Raw genomic sequence first — 22,483 nt, 5'->3', positions numbered from 1 at the left:
TTAGGGGTACGGTAATATTAAAAAAGTAACGCTACTTATATAATCGCTTATTATATAGCGCTATAGTTAACGATTAATAATAGTATTAATAATATTACTACGGAAGAAGGGATATGAGATTTAGAGCCGTAATATTACCTAGGCCTATACCTAATTAGCTACAGGGCTTATAAGGAAAATCCTAGCCTATTTATTAAAAAAAATAGCTAGTAAGTACTTAAAAAGCACGATTATTAAAGTACTTAAACTACTATATAAGCTCGTAAAATCGGGTACTTATTAATAAGCTACTTATTACGATTTTTATATTAATTAACTATTAATAATTACTTCTATATATAACCTATACTTACTAATCTTAGAATACGAAATAAACTAATTTAGGATTATCGGAATATAGACCGACGATATATTAGGCTTATTTAATATTAACTTTATAAAAAAAAAGGATAAGGAGCTTTAAAAAGCGGGCTTTATAATAAAGCTAAAAGAGGTCTTTATGATAAATACCCCCTTAGTATTTAACGGCGGGATTCTTATAATTAAAAGGGAAACCGTCGTTTTTTAATAAAAGGGGTAGGGTAAAAAGATTAACCTTATTAATCTAAACGTAACTAATATTAAGAAGTAGTATAAGGCTAAGCTTATACGAGGGGTATATATTATAAGTATTTATTAACTTAAAGTAACTTTTAACTACGCTAAGGTAGTATAAGCTATAAATCTAACTAAATAAAATATTAAAATACTTAATAAGCGGCTTAAATAATAATAAACGAATCTTAATTAAGGCCTCGTTTATTACTTAATTAACCTTACGACTAGTAAGCTCTACGTCTTCGTTAATAAGTTATTTATAAATAATAACGACTTTATTTCGTAATTAAAATATATTATTATCCTAGCTAACGAGAGTATAAATAAGAGTAAATTTACTATATATAGTAATATAATCTACTACTTATTAATTAAAAATAAGCGGGTAATAAGAAGTATATTAGCGTTAGAGGTTTATAATATAATTAATAGCGTTAACTTCTCTTACGTAATTTTAATAATGCTAAAGAAAATTATTAATTAACTTAGCTTTTTACTTATTTTAATAGTTATTTATACCGATTCTTACTCGTTATATAAATACCTTATTAAATTAGGAACGACGAAAGAAAAGAGGCTTATAATTAATATTATAGCCCTTAGGTAATTATATAAAAAGCGTAAAATACTTAAAATCTATTAAATTAATAATAAAAATAACCTCGTAAATACTTTTATAAAAGTAGTATTAAATAAGGGATTAAAGTAATTTATAAGTAGCGGAAAAGTTACTATATAAATAGAGAGATAGGTTATATAAAGAAAGTAGAGAAAAGGGGGAAAAAGAGACGACTTAATAAACGGACCCGAGGTTAAACTATACCTCTAACTATAATAATTAAATCGATAAAAAAAAGAGAAAGTTAGTATTAAATTAAAAATCTAATTTAACCGCGGCATATAGCCGACTATATAGGGGCTAATTAGGGGCCTTATTTCTAATTATTATAGCTAGCCTAACTTATAGTTAGAACCTCTTTTTTATAACTATTACGTAGATATTTATATAGTTTAATTAATCTCTTCGTTAACCCACGGTTCGAACTAACTACCCTGTAATAGGGATACTAATAAGGAGGTGGTCCTGCGAGATGGGCACCACGTTTTGCACTAATCCCTCGAAACGGTCAACCAAATCAGGAGATACCACAGCGAATGTTGCTTGGGTCTGTTGCACAATCTCCTGGATCCTAGTATCAGGATATTCCGGGTCGAGTGCAGTGTAAGCACCTCCGGCTCGAAGAATTGAGAGCATGGCAACGATGGCGAAGGCCGACTTGGGAAAGCAAACTGGCACAATGACTTCTGGCCCTACGCCACACTCTTGAGAGAGGTGCTTGGCGAGGCGCGCAGTCGTAGCCTCCAACTCCCCATAGGTGTAAGCCTGATGAGTACTTAGGATGGCTGGGGTGTTGGGTTGTGAGGTAGCTTGCTTCTCGAAATGCCAATGGAGGCACTCGTCATGAGAAGAGTGCTCTGCGCCATTCCATGCAAGGATTGTGTCGAAATCCTCAACGCTACATGCCGCATTCGCTGTCATCTCGATGGCTTTCGTGGATAAACTTGGCGTGTCTTGAAGTTCTTGGCTATGCGACAACGCCCAAGGGCGTGTCAAGACAGGTTCCGTTTCTACGCCCATGATGATGGTTGATAGCAGCTGAACTGCGAAGTATTGGTAGCAAAGAGCGAATGAAGGAGTTGGAGGCTAAAGGACAGATCCAGTTGATGGTGCACGTTGCTGAGAAGAGAAGATAGTTTGTGATGAAGCCAAGTCTTTTCTGGATGGCAGTCTGTGTCTACTATGTATCCAAAGTTTCCCGTCGTCGTCGTCGTCGTCGTCGTCGTCGTTGTGGTGCTGGGGAGCACCGTATCTGGGGGCCAGGATTCCTTCAACACTGCCCATCGCAACTCAATGTCTATCATGCAGCTTGATTGACCCCTCCCGCATGTCAGCATCATCTCAATATTCGCCTGGCGAAGCGACATCTCTCCAGGGCATCGAGCTTCCGAGGTTTGCCTAGATGTCGAGACAGATCCGGCTACAGAAACACGATCAACACGGGGGGTGACAGTTCTCGCAAGACTCACGGCTGGCGTGGTTCGAGCACCCGCACTGTATACATTCGGGGAAAAAGATGCCGGTCTGAAGGAAGCTGACGCTGGATTGCACAATCAGTCTAGAATCTCTAACCTTGCCACCTGCAACAGAGATTCGGTTCCATAGAATAGATAAGAGACCTGTCAATATGAGGTTCTAGATCTCCGAAGGCAGGGGTTTCATGCAGCTTACGATCACACACCCACTGGGATGCAACTACGCATGCAGGGTCCTACAGCCCTGAACCCCTGACCCTGATCCCTGATTCCTTCGCCATACGGGCGTGAAAATCGGACGAAATTCTTGTCCCGCAGCGACAATTGAACCGCAAGATCAGGAAAGCATGGGTTTGCTGAGGCTCCAAAGTGACTGATATCTTGTGTTATCACGACATCTGAAGCAAGCAGCCATTTCGGGCGAACTTGAGATGTGGCCTGGAACACGTCTCACATGGGGTGTAAGATTCTGTCGTGAGATTGCGCAGCTCTGGCCGGGACCTCGAAGCAAAAGTTCCTCCGTGCATCAAGTGCATTCAGGCTACAGAGCTTCAGGTTCGTGATATGTGAAGTGGCGATGATAGTGAGCTCGTTTGTCAATGCCTTTGATTGGCAAACCGCGATTGCATAGCAAGATCACTCGTGTAATTTCACTCATCAATCTGGATGGCAAGCTCACCGCAAGGTGACTCGGTCCCGAACTAGAACATAATCATTTCCTTACTTCAATCTCCCAACCACCTTTGCCCTCTATGAGATCTCCGTCTCTGTAGATAATCTTTTTACACGTTTGAAGTCAAAGAAGCATCATGATAGAAGACGCGCTCCTTGCTGCTCTGCAGCAGTTTTTCTCGCCCGAGGGTCTTGGTGTTGTAATTGCACTGGCCTTGAGTGCAATCCTTGGAAGACTCACTATTTTCGCACGAAAGGACGAGAATGACATATCCAGTCTCCCTCTTGTCAACGGCAAGAAATGGTGGCAGTTGACGGCCAAGGAGCAGCGAAAAACGTTCTGCAACCATGCCAAGGAGATTCTTGATCATGCCCTTCTCAATGTAAGCTATCAATCCCCACTAACGAAAAACTAGGGTCGCACAGTATAACTTACAGATTTTGCTAGGTTGGCGACAAGTTCCGTGTGCAAACTGAGAATGGCGTTGAGCTTCTCCTCTCTGCCGACTATGCCAGTGGAATGAAGGACGACGAGGCGCTTGACTTTGGCAAGCACGTGGAGGAGGTGAGCAACTGTGGCCAAGACTGATGCTGTGACAAAAAGCTTATTTTGATGTAGGACATGCACACCAGTCTGGATGGTTTTGCTCCTTTTCGCCAAGGACAAACCCGTGACAGAATCTTTCATGATGCTGTCAAGATCAACCTCATCCAGGATATTGCCAGACTCAATAATCCCTTCTCCGAGGAGGCAAGCCATGCGCTGCAAAAGCACTTTACGAATAAAGCAGGTTAGTCGACTTGATGTGTGATGCAATCAGGATGAGAAAATGCTGATGTTCAACGACAGAATGGCACGAGATCCCGCTCAAGATTCTCGCTTTCAAGATCGTCTCCCAACTGTCTTCCCGAGTCTTCCTCGGCGAAGAGCTCTGTCGCAATGATGACTGGCTTCAGGTCACGGTCGACTACACCAGGGACTCAATGCAGGCCGCGCAAGACCTACGCTTATGGCCCAAGTTCCTGCGTCCGCTTGCCTACTGGTATCTGCCCCGGTGCCGAGCCATCAGACAAGAGCTACAGATGTCTTTCAACATTGTCGATCCGGTCCTCCAAAATCGCCGCCGCGAGAAAGAGAAGCGGGTGAAAAAGGGTCTCGAACCCGTTCGCCACCTCGATGCGATGCAGTGGATGGAGGACGCGGCCAACGGCCGTCCCTATGACGCCACCGTTGCCCAGATTATGATGGCCATCGCCGCCAACTTTTCGGGGTCAGACTCGTTGAGCACGCTCATGATTTATCTCTGCCAGGACCCCCAGCTGGTCGAGGACATGCGCAAGGAGGTCATTACCGTCTTGTCCGAGAACAAGTGGAGCAAGTCTACCCTTTACAAGCTGCGTCTTATGGACAGTGTGCTTAAAGAGAGTCAGCGCATGAAGCCCGCAGCCATTGGTAAGAGAACATATCTATGGGCATTTCTCCAATTTCAAAAATTGAGGCACTAACATAGTCCCCCACAGCTGTCATGCGTCGTATCGCGCTAAAGGACACAAAGTTACATGACGGTACCAAGATCCCCAAAGGCACTAAGCTCATGGTATCCACCTCGAAGTCTTGGGATTCAGACAAGTACCCCAACCCAGAGAAGTTTGACGGCTACCGCTTCCTGCGCATGCGTGAGGAGCAAGGGCTCGAGACGGCACAATTCGTGTCGACGACACCCGATGCCCTGGGCTTCGGCATGGGCAAGCATGCGTGCCCGGGCCGTTTCTTCGCCGCCAACGAGCTCAAGATCGCCCTCAGCCACATCCTTCTGAAGTACGACTTCAAGCTGGCTCCGGGCGCTCCCACGGATCCTACGTTCCAGGCTTTGTACTGGTCGGCTAACGACAATGCACGAATTGTGATTCGCCGCCGCAAGGAGGAGATTGAGCTGTAGATGATTTGCATGCTGCACTCGGTGCGACAGGCTCTACGTTTGCATGTAGTTCACATCCCACCATATTGTAGTCATGATGTAACAGGTTCAAGCAAATGAGCTGTGAGTCGGGTGGTGATTCACGCCAAATAATAGCCTTACTAGACAGGATAATAGGATGACCTCAGAAATTCAGAATGAATCCATGTTGTTAAGAACAATCATGCACACTTTGACCCAATATTGTACCCTACTTCATCGCATTTAGAGAAGATGAACTTGAGGACAGCGATCAGCTTTCACAAAATCTTCACAGTTCGTTACTCTATGTCTATGTCCAAATTCGCTGGATTTATTGGTGTTGTCTTTCATTTCTACGAGTATTCTTCATTTTGATATGTAGAGAACGAGCTACGATGTCTAAGGGTACCATTTTACGTTTCAATCGCGAATGTTTGTGAGAATCTCTGACTAAGCCTTTCAATCCATCGGATAACGCGTTAGAAGCAAGGCATTCGCACATTCAGACGATGGTTTACTGGACGTTCGACGGGGAAAATCAAAGAAATCGCGACAATTCAGTACGATACGAGATGCTGTGTTGTGGCACAGCCGTTAACATTGGCCGGGATTGCTCACAAACGGCCTGCGCTTATAGTACTTTTGGCAAGCACTGTTGCATTCCGTCGGCTAAAACAATACGCATCATGGTGGTCGCACTGATACGGCCAATCAGTGTTGTGGGAATGGCAATAAGCCCCATACTCCGGTCCAACTCGGTCTCCCAGATTAGGTCTCCCAAGGTCTAGAATCCTGTTTTCCGGTCCGGGTCTCTGTTCCCATTGCCCTCAAAGTACTTTGGTTGTGGGACGGACCCTGAAGCTTCGCACTTATTTCCTGAGTGTCTTCAACCCCAGACTCTTATCGGGCCCATACGGAAAGGACCCTGAGCATCAGGGTCCAGCCCCATCTGCGAACAGAGCCTCCGAGATACATGGGTGGAAACGTACGGTCCACGCCCCTACTTATCACTACTCAGTAACACACTGACAAGTAAGGCAACAGAGAATGACGCCCGTAAACGGCCTGCCGTTTTGGAATGTCCCTGAAGATCCACCTCACGTAGTATCCATAATCAGTAGCAGGGGGTAATCACACATATGCGCACACCCACCCCGCACACAATCCGTGCGGAGTAGGTACTTATGTGTTGCATATGCAAAAAACGGATCACAAAAGCTTGACCAACGAGTTGCCCTTAATAGAAAGCCCTACCGCCCCTGTTGTCATATTATCCCCTTGTAAGATGTCAGCGCAAAGGCTGTAAACCAAGCCGTACTATTCCCAGCGATTATATGGCGCAATACAGTGCAATCAGATTCGGCTGGGTCAGAAGCGGCTTTGTGGCAATTTTATTGGCAGATTCCTGGGCTACGTTGCATGAGTATCCATTTCACCTAGACTCCTCGGTATTAGACACCGATATGTTGCACACACAGAAAACAGTGCCTTGCGCCTACTAACCCTAATTCAATGTTATGCACTAGCAGCGGGTTCGGAAACTCACGGCGCCTATACTAGTTGCCGCCTCGGCTAGATCGTTAGAGGATCTCTGCGGCTGATGCGGTGGACTTCCGCCGGCTGCGAGTCCACCTGTAAGTGTTCTTCGCTTTGATTACGGTGTGTACTGATAAATTTGCATTGAATCAGAAGGATGACTTGAAGGAGCTGGTGCAGAAGTCCACGAGGAGTCTACAACATAAGTCCCCTGTATGCAGCGTAACTCTCCGGTGTCCTAGTGTGGGGGAGGCCACAACACCAAGTGGTTTCCTGCATGTTCATATGCGGCAAATGAAAGAGAAAGTAGGCCCAGATTGCCCGTTAACTAGACACGTAGTATGAGCCCGAGTGCAAACATGGATAGCATGATGCAGTTTACGAGTCTCGCCCCCAGGCCTCTTGGCCTAGGTCTTGCTTCTCAAGCCCATATCGTATCTCATGTTTTGTGCCGCAAACAGACCGCAACAGCGGTGATTGAGGTGCTTGCAGGCTTACGAAGTGACCTTTAGGCCGAAATAGACGTAGCCATGTGTATGAGATCCGAAACCCTTGCAGAATTAGCAGGATTTGCCGTCTTCTTCGCGCAGTTGTAACTTGATGTATCTGTACATACTAGTACATCAACGTATCGCTCCATCTCGTCGGGCCCTTTTGTGATTTGACCGGGGTATTTTCTTCACGCGCGCTCGCAATGTCCTCCAAATCCAGCTGATGATGTTGTCGTCTAGCCATCCATCTAAGACGTACAGATGTCAAACTTGACCAAATACGACAAAGTCTGACCCCCTTGTAGCTAAAGACACGGCCTAGAACCCGTGAGGGGGCAGAACAATCAGCTTCAACACGGCGAAATCCTTATGGACCTTTCCTGTTTGCGTACTTCAGCTTTATGCGAAGGAAAACGTTGTTATGCAGGTGTAAGAAAGATATTGGCGCTGCATGATACGTGTTGGGCATTTTCTTCACGGGGCCAGGCAATACCAGACGTGCGAGATTGTGAAGAGTAACAGTAGCATCTCATCTGACTGCAAGCCAAATAGGCAACTTCTCGATGCCATATTTGCCCTTTAAGTCTTCTCATTTCCTCATGTTCCAAGTTGTCTTGAAGCTTTAGCCTCTCTTCATCCATTCCCCCCCATTGAGTCATTTCCCATTTTGTCACAAAACGGAGGCAGCAGCAAACATCATGGACACCGTAAGCTTTCCCACAGACTGTTATCTTGATGCTGTCGTGAGCTTTCTGAGCATTGTCAACTATAACGACACCAATTACACACACCAGGAGAGGGTCCGTAACCTACACTACGCTTACGCTAAGGCGGCGAAGCACTTTGCCCAGCCGACGCAGCAGCGTCTAATCAAAGCCAGCCCAAGACGTCTCCAGGCATCTCTTCAGACAATTGTGGCTATGGTAGTCTATGCCTGGGTGCGCGTCGATCCCGAGGTTATGGCAGATTTGAGCATCCACTACACTTATATGCTAGTGCTTGATGACAGCCAAGATGACCCCGACGCAACTATGCAGTCATTCTACCAGGATCTCCTTGCCGGGAAGCCTCAACGGCACCCTTGGTGGCAGATGGTGAACGCGCAGTTCCCAACTGTGCTTAGCCATTACGGTCCATACTGTGGTTTAAACCTGGTCCGGAGCACGACCGACTGTAAGGAGCCTTGGAATGCCCACAATTCTCATGTTCCTGCGCAGGAAGCTAAACGGTCCACAGTTTTCCAGGGTTGCTGGATTGAGCAACATAACTTCCAGGGCTTTCCGGGCTCATACGACTTCCCCGGCTTTCTGCGTCGCATGAACGGCCTCGGCCACTGCGTCGGGGCATCCATCTTTCCCAAAGCCCAGTTTGACGAAAAGGTGCTCTTTACTGAGATTACGTCTGTCATCTCTCAAATGGAGAACTGGATGGTGTTTGTGAACGACCTACTATCATTCTACAAAGGTACGCTCATTACCTTATCTCATCTCCAGTGCAAGCTTGGCATTGATGCAGAGCCGATTATCGTCGGCGGGGTAGAAGCGTGAAGCTTAAACCATAAGCTTGTTTCTTCCCCGTGCGATCCGATTCGTTGCCTGCGTGCTCGCCAAGGCACAAGCGGTTTGCCAAGATCACTCGCTAAATGAGTTGTAACCCTCTAGAATTCGATGAGCCGCGTGACCAGACGTCACTCGTCAACAACTACGCCAAGTGTGACCGCATCACGCTGGCCGAGGCGCTGAACAAGCTCACGCGCGACACAATCCGCTGCTCGGAGCAGATCGTCGAGGTCTTTGCCGACAAGGATCCAAGCATCGCTGACACCCTCCAGACTTTCTGCCAGGGCTATGTCACCTGGCACCTGAGCGATCCTCGCTACCGTCTCCGTGAACTCGTCACTAGCGCTGCTGGCGGTGATACTGCCACGGCGAAGGAGTTCCGTCGGTACCAGGCTGCCGGTGACCTCGTTGGGGCTGTTGACCCCAAGGAGTGGGCTTATCCTCCTGTTGCTGACCTTGTTGAGGATCATAGCGTTGAGGAGGTAGTCCAAGTCGCGACACCACTAGTTCCGAAGACGTCTATCAATGCCAGCAACACTGTGGGTGCTGTATCAAAGTGGGCAAAGAAGTTTTGGCCGCAGGAGTATAATTAGTCATTCCCATGGGGATCATGGTTACCTGATCTGGGGCTTTATAAATTTTTGTATTTAGGATAGGCGGAGTCTTGATAATTGAACTTTCGTATTAACATACTTCCGTTTCGCGACAAAATTCCGAGCGAATGTACTTGGGTCTCATTAGCTGTCACATATATGGTATTGTTTTCTCACAGAGGTTGACCCTGAAAATTTCCTTGGTGGTCTTGTGTAAGTTTAAGCTACTCGCGTACGGCTTTTGGGGACTCTATGCTTGGAGTATCACCACAAGTTTGGTTTTCCCTCTTTATTGCAGTTTAAGCTCAATTTACTATTATTCATTCGGTCAAATACTCTGACGGCGAGTCATGTTCAGCAATATATCATCAAATTACAACTTATTGGAAGTTCAATCCACCTCGAACCTACTTTGCAAGCCTAGGAGCACGAGGAAACAATATCGACGAAAGAAAGCGACCGGGACAACTAAATTGAGACAGCAATCTAAAAAATCAAAAACGCTGTACAGTTTCTGCGTTGTCATATCAGAGCTTCTGCCAGTTTTCCTGGTCCTCAGGGAGTGTCCCAAACATCGTTTGGAAAGATCAGACATCCACACCTCCGCGGAACCAACATTATCTTAGGGCCTTAGCTTGCGTGTAACCATCACCTCGACTTCACCCTGTCCTTCGCCCTTATCCTTCTCGAGCTTGGGTTGCCCAATGATCAAGACGTTATGGACCTGAACGTCTGCAATCGAAGTGTTCACCAAATCCATATCGAAGTTACGAAGAACGCGGGTAAATGTCAGATATAGCTCGGCGTGAGCTAAGCTGGATATCGGTGGTCATTAGAATTATGCGACGGAAGACAGGATTAATGGATGCTTTTACTAACCCGATGCCGAGGCACTGACGGGACCCCTTGGTGAAACTCGTGAGGTACCTCTCCAGAGGAAACCCTGCCTTGGCTGCCTCTACCCAGCGGTCTGGGTTGAAGGTGAAGGGGTCCACGAAGCACTTGGGATTAGTGTGCACAAAATACGTCGACTGACTTACAGGCGTCTGTAATTCATCTTAGAAAATGTGCTCGCAAGCCCAGAAAGGTAATATAAGCACTTACACCAGGAGGAATGGCATGGTCCTTGTACTGTAGCGTCTCGTGGGTGAAGACCCTTGGAAGACGGGTGATGGGTCCGTAAGAGAGGCGGATAGCTTCTTTCACAATGCCAGTCTAAGACTTCGGTTAGTTGACGGAAATTCTTCGGCTGCGTGCGCCATCAGTGAACAGGGAAGTAAATGTACCATGAAGGGCAGTGTCTCGAGATCCTTCATTGTGAGCTCTTCGTCGGGAATGTGGTCCACTCTGGAGAGCTCAGCGAGGGCTCTGTTGACAAGAGATTTGTTGGCGAGCAGGTAAAACATGCCCACAGCAAGCGATCTTGATGATGTCTCTGTTCCAGCGAATATAATGACCTGCCCTTCATCTACAAGACGCTCCATGGTGCGTTCCTGTGCAGGGACGTGCGAGTCGCCGAGGGCCTCAATTATGATTGACTTGGACTGAGGACTATTGTTCTCGCTAGCGAGCTTGTTCTTGATGTTGATTTTAATGTCTTCTTGTAGAACCAGGAGTTCCGCGACGGGTGGTAGAATGAGACGGATAACTGGGATGGGCAGCTTCTTGAGGTATCTAATGGCCCACGGCACGAAGCGAGTCCAGTGAAAGATTTCCGAAACACCCTTGAAGGCCTCACGAATGGGCGAAACCAGGCTGGGGATGCTGAGGTAGTCGTAGTGGTAGCCAAAGAAGCGTTGGGTGATAATGTCTGCCGTCATGGCGGAAAACGCGAGGTCCAGCGAGATTTTGGTGCCGTCCTTGCGAGCACCATCGAGGCGGTTGAGCATGGCCGTGATACGTTCATGAATCTGGGGCTCCATAGAAACGATGGACCGCTTTGCGAAGTAGGGGTTCATATAGCCGCGGCGTGAACGGTGCTGGGCGTGGTTCACGGTGGCTGCTACGGATACAGGGACACCAAAACCGGCTACGGTAGACGAGTCCTTGTTGATGCGATGAGTGCCGCCGACATAAACGTTTTGATAGTATTCTGGGTCATCAATGTGAACTTCGTTGGGGTTGATGCGAACAATTGGGCCTATATCAATAACAATCAGCAATCTGTGCAAGAGACCGCCCGATGACGTCTGCTGGTAAGAGTAGTGAAATGGATCGGTCTTACCGTATTTCTCATGCATCTTCTGGATCTCCCAAAGGTAGTTGCCGTTCTTTACGGCATCGTACCAAAAGTCGCAGAGCGGCGTCATAGCAGCTAGCCATGGACCGGGGATCTTAGAAAGAGGATGGAAGTAGAGGTTGTAAATACATCGTACAACAACGTAGCCTGTCCAAATAAAAAACAGGCGACGAGCCAAGTCGCCACAATTAGTCTCGCCTAAATTGATCAATGACCAAAGAAAATCTGCCTTTGGGAAGATGCCTGCCACCGAGGAAACTGTGCCGTTAGGCTCCTCGATGACAGCAGCATCAGTGGCCAGAGTGTTGATCAAAACCTCTATGTTGGACATTTCGAGGAAGGCAGTGGGTCAAAAGAAATTTCTGTATGAACATAAGAAAGAAAGAATTCATGAAAGAAACCAATTCTTCAGGGCCAACGACTGGTTTTATTGCTAGGCACTTAGCTACATATGAGCCAAATCTCGGCGTCGAGGTAAACCCCGTAAACCTACCACTATGCTCGCCAATCAGGTTCGAATGACCACGCTTCACAGTGTTCGTTGTCATTCCCGGCTTGCTGTTTCCCATCACACGATCCCCCAGTACACCTGTTGCTCGGCACCCAGTCACTCTCATCTAGCGTAGGACTTCGTTTCCGAGCATACTGCAATACCGAGGCTTACCCCTCTCTTCCATCTGTTAAATCATGTTCCGGGGTGAAGCTTGGCTTCATCCTTCTCCACGTATCCTGTTCTTCTCATTGGATAACTTAGCATGGCGTTACCATTATTTTTGTCTGCCTCCGATAATGGGTCTGAAGGCATTCACGCGAAAGGCCGTTTTCCCGAAAGCTTGCCAGACAGGAGAGGAAATGATTGGAGGAACAACCATTTACGTTACAAGATCCGTGAAAACCCGATTCCGCCCGCCATCTCACAATGTCCGCTTCCTCGTTTGCAACAGGATGGCTTAGAGGCCGCGCTTCCAGATGCCTTGCGCCTATGATATCTTGCCCACCATCCTTCTCGATGCGTGTAAGCCGGGGAAGTGAGCTTTTGGGCCGAAACCGTAGACCCTGCATACAACTTTCCGCACATGTACACGTGTAGAAGAGCATGCGACCTCATCCTTGCATCGCGAGGCTTTAGCCGCTGTATCTCCATCTGTCTTTAGGTCCAGGCTATTTCCGAAGCATATCAATGAAGCGGACGGGATCTGGGCCTGAAAATAGGCTTTCTTGCTTGCCTACATCTGAAGTATCTGTCCGGTAGTGATACTTGTGGGAGCAGAATCAGGCATGGCTGATGTAGATACTCGGAAAGTGAGATGCCTGCCCGTGTCGGAAGTCCCTGCATACCATGTCGCGGCTAAGAGGATTCACCCCCTCCCGCGTGGAAATAACGGTCCCTGCATACAAAGGTTCCTTCATGCATTGTAACTGCGGTCACAACACCGACATACCTTACCGATGGCTGGAACACTGCGATGTCGCCTGTCGAGGGACAGATAGCTGTACGCCCCCTCATATTGTAAGCCTGTAGGGTTTCACACACATCTTGTAATCGAGCAATCGAATCTAGGCCCGCCGTACATGTGCATCTTTGAGCTGTCGCTAGCCCTGTATAGGCTAACAATACGGTCCTAACCGGTATAGTATGTGAGGGTGTGTCTACATGTAATTCTCACCGCGGCACCGCGGCACCTCTCCCCCTTGCTGCCCTTCCCCTGTCCTGGCAGACGATACCTACGGGACGACCCACAATGGACAACCCCCCGGCGTTCTAGACTCTAGAGTCTAGACTACGAATACGGAGTACACGTGTCCCAAGTCAGCTCCCATACACACATTATATTCCAACCCCGGAGTGTCTGTTACAGTGAACCACCGTTTATGGCGAACACAGTGCGGACAACGGGCCAAGTACACAACCAACAAGATAAGCACCAACCGTAGATCAAGCCTTTACCGAGCTAATAAAACGTGATGCTCAAAGATTGGACTTGATCTAGACTCCAGGACCCCTACATGCTGCAAAAGACCCACAAGTTTGCATCATCTGGATACGAAATGACCTTCCGCATTCGCGATGTCGTCTCCTGTATGAACATGAATCATCTTTATGTATCGTAAGCGAAGATACTGTGCCGTTACACATGCTACAGTGATGCATTTCGTCCAACTCTTCTTATCTAGGCTGTCTGGGCGCCTTTCAGTTGTCCACAAAACCCTTTTCCGATAGGCGTCACGCAACTCCCTTTCCCACCTGTTTTCTCTACGGCCGTGGTTGGATTTCTTTTCTAACAACTGGGCTTCTACCGACCAACCTTATTCGGCAAAAGTCCTCTATCTTGTTCACAGGAAATCTTGGCGAGAACGGTCGCAAGCACTTGCGCGAACGTCAACGTCCTAGATGGCAGACCTCGAAGACAAGTCGGCCCCCCCTGCCACGCTCGCCAAGACAGACACCGCCGTCAACTCCAGAAACAGCGAACTAGGCCAAGTCGACAACGGGATAAGCGACAAGGACCAAATTCACGATGGCAAAGCAAAAGACAGTAAAGGGAAGAAGCCCGGGTCGCTCCACTTCTTCTTCCGCGTGCACTGGTCTTACTCTACATCGCTGGATCACGCCCTCCGGCTCATCGGCCTAATTGCTGCTATCGCCTCCGGTATCCTACCTCCACTGATGACAGTGGTGTTTGGCTCCTCTGTGAATCAGTTCAATGATTATGAAAATGGCAGTATTTCGGGACAGGACCTCTACCGCAACATGTCCAAGAACGCCCTTTGGCTGCTCTATCTCTTCATCGGCCGCTTCTTTCTCGTCTACGTGCACTCCACGTGCTTCGGTCTTGTGGGCATTCGTGTGACTAGGGCGTTTCGCGTCGACTTCATCCGGTCGATGATCCGACAGGATGTTTCCTTCATCGACTCCTGTGCGCCTGGCACCGTCGCGTCCACCATCTCAAACAGCGCTGACATGGTGGAAAACGGCAGCACCGAGAAGGTCGGCAGCCTAATCCAGAACATGTCCATGTTCGTTGCCGCTTTTGTAGTAGCCTTCACGCGGCAGTGGAAGCTTACCCTTGTCACGGCTACTTCGCTGCCCATTCTCTTCATCGGGTTCAAAATCACTTTTGGCCTCGGTAAGTGTGCTGTCCTCCTGCATTGATTGCTCAGCGCTAATCAGAATTCACCATCAGACGCCAAGATTGAGGCAAAGATCCTAGAGATATATAACCGCGCCGGTGGCCTGGTTGAGGAGGCTCTGGGTTCAACCCGCATCGTGACGGCTTACAATGCCAGTGCGAAGCTGAGCCGCAAGTACGACGACTACCTGGCAGGGGCGCAGAAGCTTGGCTTCCGCAAGGGTCCCGTCATCGGCGTCCAGTGGAGTGTGGAGTTCTTCACGATCTACTGTGCGTACTCCCTTGCCTGGTTCTATGGTGTAAAGCTGCTCAACAGCGGCGAGATCGGGGGCGGTGGGCAAATCATCTCAGTGCTGCTCGCGGTCCTTTTGGGTACAAACGCTGCCTCCAACGTGGCCCCAGGGTTCGGTGACTTTGCCAAGGCTTCAGCTGCCGCTCAGGGCATGTTTGAGGTGGTTGATCACAAGTCCGAGATCGATCCCTTGGCCGACACCGGTGAGCGGCCTGACAAGTGTGAAGGCCTGGTCGAGCTACGCAACATCAGCTTTGCCTATCCGTCAAGGCCCTCTGTTCAAGTCTTGCGTGACGCCAGCCTAATCTTTGAGGCTGGAAAGGTCACGGCATTGGTGGGTGCGTCTGGTTCTGGAAAGAGTACGATTGTTGCACTGGTCGAACGGTGGTTCAACCCAACTAGCGGATCTATCCACTTGGACGGCCATGACATTGCTGACCTTGACCTTCGATGGTTGCGTGGGAGGATCGGCCTTGTTCAGCAAGAACCAGTCCTTTTCAGCGACACGATCTACAACAATGTAGTCCATGGACTATACGGAACTCCCAAGAACGATCTCCCCGAGCCCGAGAAGAGAGAACTTGTCCGACAAGCGTGCATCCAGGCGTTTGCGGACGAGTTTATTCAGGAGCTGCCGCAAAAGTATGACACCAAGGTTGGAGAACGCGGCGCTTTGTTGAGTGGAGGGCAAAAGCAGCGTATTGCCATTGCCCGGAGTGTCATCTCCAACCCGCAGATCCTCCTGCTCGACGAAGCTACATCAGCCCTGGATCCTACGGCAGAGAGAAAAGTACAAGCTTCTCTTGACAATGTCTCTAAGCAGCGGGCTACAATCATGATTGCGCACAAACTTTCAACGGTCCAGAAGGCCGACAAGATCGTTGTACTGAGCCGGGGCGAGGTTGTTGAGCAGGGTACCCATCAGCAGCTACTTGATCTAAGGGGGGCGTACCACGAGCTTGTCAATGCTCAGACACTCCATACAGGCGAGGCGGCAGCTGCACAAGCGGGTATAGAGACATACGAGCCCTCGGAAGTTCCATACCGGGAAGATAGCTCAGTCGACAGTGCAGATGACAAACCGGTGGTCTTGTCGAAGTCTGCAAGCAGGCAATCTTATTCTGCCGCAGAACCAGTCGAGATTGAACACGAAACCAAGGACGAAGACGCAGATGTTTCTCGCAAGCTTTCCATCGCGGAGTGCCTCAAAATTATCATCTGGAAGGAGCACTGGCACATCTGGCCAGTCTGGCTCTTTGGCATCCTATCCTCGGCAGCTGGTGGTGGCCTATTCCCCGCGCAGGCAGTCCTTTTCGGATCCAGTCTCCCGACTTTGCAGCTTCTTCCCGGCAACTACTTGGTAGAGCGCGGTAACTTTTGGGCATTGATGTACTTCGTTTTCAGCCTAGGTGTCTTTGTGTGCTACCTTGGCGTCGGGTTCTTCTGGACTATAGCATCGTTCCACACCACGCGCTTCTACCGCCGGGGATATTTCGACGCAATGTTGCGGCAGGATGTTTCTTTCTTTGACACCGCGGGCCACGGTGCGTCCGAGATGACTAGCCGACTCTCCCTGCATCCTCAGCGGCTTCAAAACTTGCTGTCCACCAACCTCGCTCTTATTATCGTCATATTTGTTGACATAGTCTCGTGTTTTGTTCTGGCAGTCGCCATGGGATGGCGTCTGGGTCTGGTCGTCATTGCAGGCGGCATGCCGACACTTTTCGGTGCCGGTTTCTTCCGCCTGCGACTCGAAATGGCCAACGAGGACCGCCTGACCCAGACGTACCTGGAAAGCGCTCGTTTTGCATCCGAGGCTGTCGGCGCCATTCGTACCGTCTCTAGCTTGACATTGGAAGACAAGGTTCTTGTCGGATTGGAAGTCCAATTCGACCGCGGCATACAGCCGACTGCGCAGGGGCTAATTAGGGGCCCTATTTCCGATTATCATAGCCAGCCCAACCTACAGTTAGAACCTCCTTTTTACAACTACTACGCAGATATTTATATAGTTTAATTAATCTCTTTATTAACCCACAGTTCGAACTAACTACCCTATAATAAGGATACTAATACTAATTAGTAATTAAATTTTACTATTATAAATTAGTAAGGTATCTCGTTATATAAAAGAGACGACTTCTTAATACTATATAAAATAAAAAATTTATACTAATTAACCTTATAAAAGTAAATAAAAAAGGAGGTAATTTTTAAATACTGCACGAAATTAAGTAATTATAGCCCTTTATTACTTACGAAAGGTTAACGTTTACTACGTTAAACTACGTTAATTAATAAAACCGCTTAAGTAACTAGATTTTTACTATCGCTTTAAATAGCTTTTTTATTAAATAACTTTTTTATAGCCGGCTTACGATTAGAAATTAATTAGTTAAATTAGTAAAAAGAAATACCTATATAGTAACTACTTATTTAATCAATTAATATAACGAGTAAGCTTAATAATATAATATAAAAGAGTACTATATAATTAAGAAAAAGGATTTTTAAACGTAAATATTTTTAATTAGTATAATAAAAACTTATATAAGAGTTATTAAGCTAAGAGATTTATAATATATAGAAAAGTCTATTATTATTAAGATTTTATAAATATAACTTTAAGCTTATAATCTAAACGACCTCCTTATAGCTCCCTTAACTACTCTCTAAGTATTATTTAAGAATATAATATAAGGGACGGTTTAATAAGAGAAGAGGGGATTTATAAGTCTTAATAATATTAAGTTAAGAGTATTATAAATATTAGAAATTAACTTAAAAAAAAGGCGGCTACCCTAGAATAATTTTATAACCTCTTATTATAATTATTATTAGCTTAAAAAAAAGCTAAGAAAATACGGCTCTAAGGGGAAAAAAAAAGAATCCTTTAGAGGGCTACTAAAAAGCTTTTTTTATATTAGCTCTTAGTATATAATTACTAAGTTTAAAAAGTTAATTAAGTAATAAAAGGGATCGCTAAAAAGCGATAATTACTTAACCGTAATTAAATTATAAAAAAAACTACTTAAAAAGTATAAAATAGGGTACTAAGAAGCCATAAGAAAAAAGATTTCTAAAGTATTTAGCCTTATTAAGTACGAATAATAAAGTTTAATAAGTCTTTAAAGCTTATAGTTTTATAAAAAAGAGAGCTTAACTTTATTAACTATACTTAATAGCCTATTTAGCTCTTTTATAAACTACCCGGCGTTTATTTTTAACTATTCCTATAAAATACTACTTTAAAAAAAATAAGTTAAGGAAAGAGGCTATTTAGAGATTATAAAGAGTACGAGGCTTAGGAAGTTAGAAATATATAAAATAATAAAAATTAATAACTAATAAAGATCCTAAGATTAATTATTATATTTTCTTATAGTAATATAAACGTTTACTACTATTATTGAAAAAAGGACCTATTAAAACCTACCTTTTTAAATTAAATAAAAAAAAGGATCTTAATAAGTATAATAACTAGTAATTTAAAAAGGTAGTAATAATTATTAAAAATAGTAAAAATAAGAGTAGTAATAAAATAGTAAGAAGAAGCGGGAATCTCCTAGACCCTAATAAATTCGTTAAGTAGTAAAAGTATAGATTTATTACGGCTAGTGCGTAGATTAAATATATCCTTATTAAGGTTAAATACGCTAATAACTACTAATACGGGTATAAGCTAAAGTACGACCCTTAGCGAGTTAGGGTAAAAAAAGAGAGAACGAAACCCGATTTAAAATAAAATCCTAATCTCTTATAAATAAATAAATATTAACCTAGACTATTAAGGGACGTAAATATATAAAATCGTAGATTAATTTAATAGTAAATAAATTAATATAATATTAATCTATTTAACTAAGGTATATAAAAAAAAGGGGCTATAGGGGTAACCCCTATTTTATAAAATCGTAAACGACCTTAACTACTAACTAAATAAATAGTTCGTAAGCGCAAGCTTAGGAATTATAAAAGTAATTAATAAATTCCTTTATAAATAAGGGGTATTACTAGCGTAATTATAATTACGAAAACCGTATAAAATCCTAGTAGTAACGATTATAAAAAAGGAATTCGTATTATAGAACTAAGTATAAGTTAATAGGGTATATAATCGCTTTAATAAATTTAAAAAAAGGGTAAACGACGTAAATTTCCTCCTTATAATTACTAACGGTAATCTATTATTATAAAAAAATATATAAAAATAAAATATAATACTAAAAGTATAATAATTAACGATTCTACCTATTTCGATTTATAACTCGTTGCCGCCATTAATACGAAATTCGGTATTAATTAGTTAATAAAAAAGGAGGTAGACGACCTAAAGCTATTAATAGTACGTAGCTACGTAGGGATCGTATATAAATACTAAAAATATAGTAATAAATACGAGGTAATTTATAAACTTTAAAAAGATCTTTTTAAAAAAGAAATTATGTTCTAAGGGGAAGTATAAGGTCTTATAGAAAACCCTAACGATATTTTATAATTATTATAAAAAGGTCGGGATTAAGGAATATTAATATTATTTAGTAATTAATATCGTATTTATAAGCAAAGCCTCTGATTATTATTACGAAGTAGTATATAATTTTAATTAAAACGACTTTTTTAGTATTATTAACGCAATCCAAAGCCGCTTCGAGACCTATAATAAGAACCTAAAGCTTTTATCTAAACTATAAGTAATTTCTTTTATATTTATAGCTAGGATAATAGAGGGTAAATTGTAAATAAAGATCTTTAAAGAGCTTATTAATCGAATTAATAAGCTAGTAAAAACCTAGCTAAATAAGGGAACTAACGAGTAAAAAGTTGAATATTTCTATACCGCAGTTTAGCGTATACTAGAGGTAAAAATAACCCTATATTAAGTACTTAAAAACTACGAGACGCTTTACTCGAGGCTAAGATCTAGTTTTAATATTAAAATAAAAATATTACGTTAAACCTACCTCTAAGTATACGACGGCCCTTATTAATAATATTAAGTTAATTAAACGTATAATAAAAGAAAAAAAGAGGCTAGGTATAGTAATTACTAATAGAGAGGCCTAAATTTATTAAATAAGCTAAGATTTAACTCGTAAATAGGGTAATAAGAAAAGTAATACTATATTTATAAAAAAAAAATATTAGTTAAGTAACTATTCTAAAGAAGAGCGTATTAAATTATATAAATAATATAAAAAGTCGAGGGTAATAAATAATAAAACTAGCCCTTATTAGTTTAACTAATTTTTTATTATATATAAGGGTAGATCTAGGGGTATAGAACTTAATAATAATAATTAAAATAGCGGCTTAAAATATCCGCCCCCTATAAGAGATTTAGAAAATAAAGAAGATCTTACCTCCTATATTAATAAATTAAATTATAATAAAATCGATAATATTAACTACTTTTTTTTTACTTCGTTAGCCTCTAGAGGATATACGAGGCTAAATAAATAGAGGGTAATAAAAGCTCTTAATAAATAGGCTTTTTTTTATAAATAGTAAGGGAAAGTCCCTTAGATAATGAATATAAAAATAACTAAAAAAGTAAATTTAATAAGGCTAAAGCCTATTCTCTTAACGCTTAAGGAGAAGACGCTATTTTTTTTAATATTTAAAAAAAAGGAATATAATACTAAGTAAATCTAAGGGTAGCTAGAGGGGTCCTTTTTATATTACTTAAACCCCTCGAATACTAAGCTTATATAAGTATTTTATACGAGCGAAAAGTATAGCTTAAATAATTTTTATAAAATTATCCTAAATACTAGGGTATTATAATAATTAATAAGAAGAAAATGGTAATTCTAAGTACTATAGAAAATCGCACTAATAATACTTAATACGTTAATAGCGGGTATTATAAAGATTAGCTTCGGCCTAAGTAAAGAAATCGTCGCCCTAGGTATAGTAAAAATAAAAACGTACTTCGGAATAATAACTTTTTATATTTTATTTATTAATACCCTATTTCTCTTATATTTAAAAAATATAGATCGACTAAGTATTATATTTAATAATATAAAGAATAAAATCTCTAGCGATAAGTACTTCGAAATAGTCGAACGATAATAGGGGTATATATTTATAAAGCTTATTAACGATACGAAGTTAATTAATTACTTAACAAAAAGTAAGCTTAAATAACTATACTAAAAATTCGGGTACCTATCGGTTACGAGGCTATATAATCTCTTAAAATAATTAGGTAATAATAATATTAAAATAGGGGTACTAGAGTAGTTAATAAAAGTATATTACTAATACTAAATAAATACGCAAAACCCATATAGATTTAAGTTTAAATTACATAATAAGCTTAACTTTAACTAGGAAATCGTTATTAATATTTTTTATTTAAATAGTCGGCTAGTATTATATATAATCGACGTAGCTATATCTTTTTAAATAAGGTAATTCTTCCGGGATCTATAAATAAAAATAGTATAGGCAGCCCTATAAAAAAGCTAAATCGATATATACTAAGGACCGCTAAATAGTATTAGAACCGACGCTAGTACTAGCTTTAAATTAGTAGAATTTAGGGATAATACAACGGCCTACGGTATATATTTAAAAGTTATACCCGTTAAAGTATACTATAGTATTAGAAAGGTAAAAAGGGTACGCTAATAGTTAAAAAGGGCGTTTAGAATTATTAAAAAGGAAAATCCGGATTTTGTTAACGATAAATACCTCTAAATAGTACTTAAATACTATAACGATACTATAAGGCCTAACGGACTTATATTAACGCTATTAGTATTTAGAGTATATTTAAAAATAACCTTAGCCTTATTACTATTACTAAATATAAGCTAACGAGCCTAAGTAATTAAAAAAGTAATATAGGTACTATGCGAAGTAAATATAAAAAAGTAAATTAATAAAGTAATCACTACGTATAATAAGCCCGATATAGAGGGTAATTTAAATATATTACTAAATTCGGATATATAAATATAGCGCGAAATTACTTAAAAGTGGGCTAGGCTATATAAACTAATTTTCGTTAATAAGCGCTCTTATATAGTTATAAAAGATCGTAACTAGCTACTTAAAGTATTAATTATAATAGTTAGACCGTACTATATAAATCCTAATAAAATAATTTCTAACTTATAAAAAGAAAAAGAGCTAGGGGAAACTATATAACCCGTAGTAAAGGTATAAAAAATTATCCTTAATAAAATCGTTATAGTAATATTAATAAATAACGAGGAAGAGGAAATTATTAAAAGGGTACTAATACTACTAGTAAGACGTTATAGAAAAATACGATAGTAAGCCTTAACGCAGTAATTTATTACTAATAACGAAGTAATCAATACTT

The 22,483-nt window shown here is 42.8% G+C and overlaps 7 protein-coding genes across 7 annotated transcripts; 5 read left to right on the top strand and 2 right to left on the bottom strand.

Annotated features, from left to right (window-relative positions):
* Positions 1-919: 919 nt before the first annotated feature.
* On the top strand, positions 920-1,081 carry CLUP02_13048 (uncharacterized protein; the record flags this gene model as incomplete). The annotated part of the gene is made up of 1 exon (XM_049292006.1): positions 920-1,081. A coding segment is annotated over one exon (162 nt), but the record flags the coding sequence as incomplete, so codon positions are not given.
* A 564-nt stretch (positions 1,082-1,645) lies between these two features.
* Positions 1,646-2,137, bottom strand: CLUP02_13047 (uncharacterized protein; the record flags this gene model as incomplete). The annotated part of the gene is made up of 1 exon (XM_049292005.1): positions 1,646-2,137. The coding sequence occupies one exon, from the start codon at positions 2,135-2,137 to the stop codon at positions 1,646-1,648; it is 492 nt and encodes a 163-aa protein (XP_049149151.1).
* A 1,363-nt stretch (positions 2,138-3,500) lies between these two features.
* CLUP02_13046 (p450 monooxygenase) lies at positions 3,501-5,303 on the top strand (the record flags this gene model as incomplete). Its single annotated transcript, XM_049292004.1, has 4 exons — positions 3,501-3,746; positions 3,983-4,154; positions 4,214-4,816; positions 4,885-5,303. 4 exons carry the CDS (start codon positions 3,501-3,503, stop codon positions 5,301-5,303), a joined length of 1,440 nt encoding a protein of 479 aa, XP_049149150.1.
* Positions 5,304-8,028: 2,725 nt separating this feature from the next.
* CLUP02_13045 (trichodiene synthase) lies at positions 8,029-9,482 on the top strand (the record flags this gene model as incomplete). Its single annotated transcript, XM_049292003.1, has 2 exons — positions 8,029-8,794; positions 8,992-9,482. 2 exons carry the CDS (start codon positions 8,029-8,031, stop codon positions 9,480-9,482), a joined length of 1,257 nt encoding a protein of 418 aa, XP_049149149.1.
* Positions 9,483-10,104: 622 nt separating this feature from the next.
* Positions 10,105-12,052, bottom strand: CLUP02_13044 (trichodiene oxygenase; the record flags this gene model as incomplete). The annotated part of the gene is made up of 4 exons (XM_049292002.1): positions 10,105-10,297; positions 10,362-10,528; positions 10,587-10,697; positions 10,769-12,052. 4 exons carry the CDS (start codon positions 12,050-12,052, stop codon positions 10,105-10,107), a joined length of 1,755 nt encoding a protein of 584 aa, XP_049149148.1.
* Positions 12,053-14,113: 2,061 nt separating this feature from the next.
* On the top strand, positions 14,114-17,161 carry CLUP02_13043 (multidrug resistance protein 3; the record flags this gene model as incomplete). Its single annotated transcript, XM_049292001.1, has 2 exons — positions 14,114-14,849; positions 14,907-17,161. The coding sequence occupies 2 exons, from the start codon at positions 14,114-14,116 to the stop codon at positions 17,159-17,161; spliced, it is 2,991 nt and encodes a 996-aa protein (XP_049149147.1).
* Positions 17,162-20,991: 3,830 nt separating this feature from the next.
* CLUP02_13042 (uncharacterized protein) lies at positions 20,992-21,222 on the top strand (the record flags this gene model as incomplete). Its single annotated transcript, XM_049292000.1, has 1 exon — positions 20,992-21,222. A coding segment is annotated over one exon (231 nt), but the record flags the coding sequence as incomplete, so codon positions are not given.
* Positions 21,223-22,483: the final 1,261 nt, after the last annotated feature.

The sequence above is a fragment of the Colletotrichum lupini genome, chromosome 6, assembly GCF_023278565.1.
Source record: "Colletotrichum lupini chromosome 6, complete sequence".
Classification (NCBI taxonomy): Eukaryota; Fungi; Ascomycota; class Sordariomycetes; order Glomerellales; family Glomerellaceae; genus Colletotrichum; species Colletotrichum lupini.
This window is presented reverse-complemented; position numbering and strand designations above follow the sequence as displayed.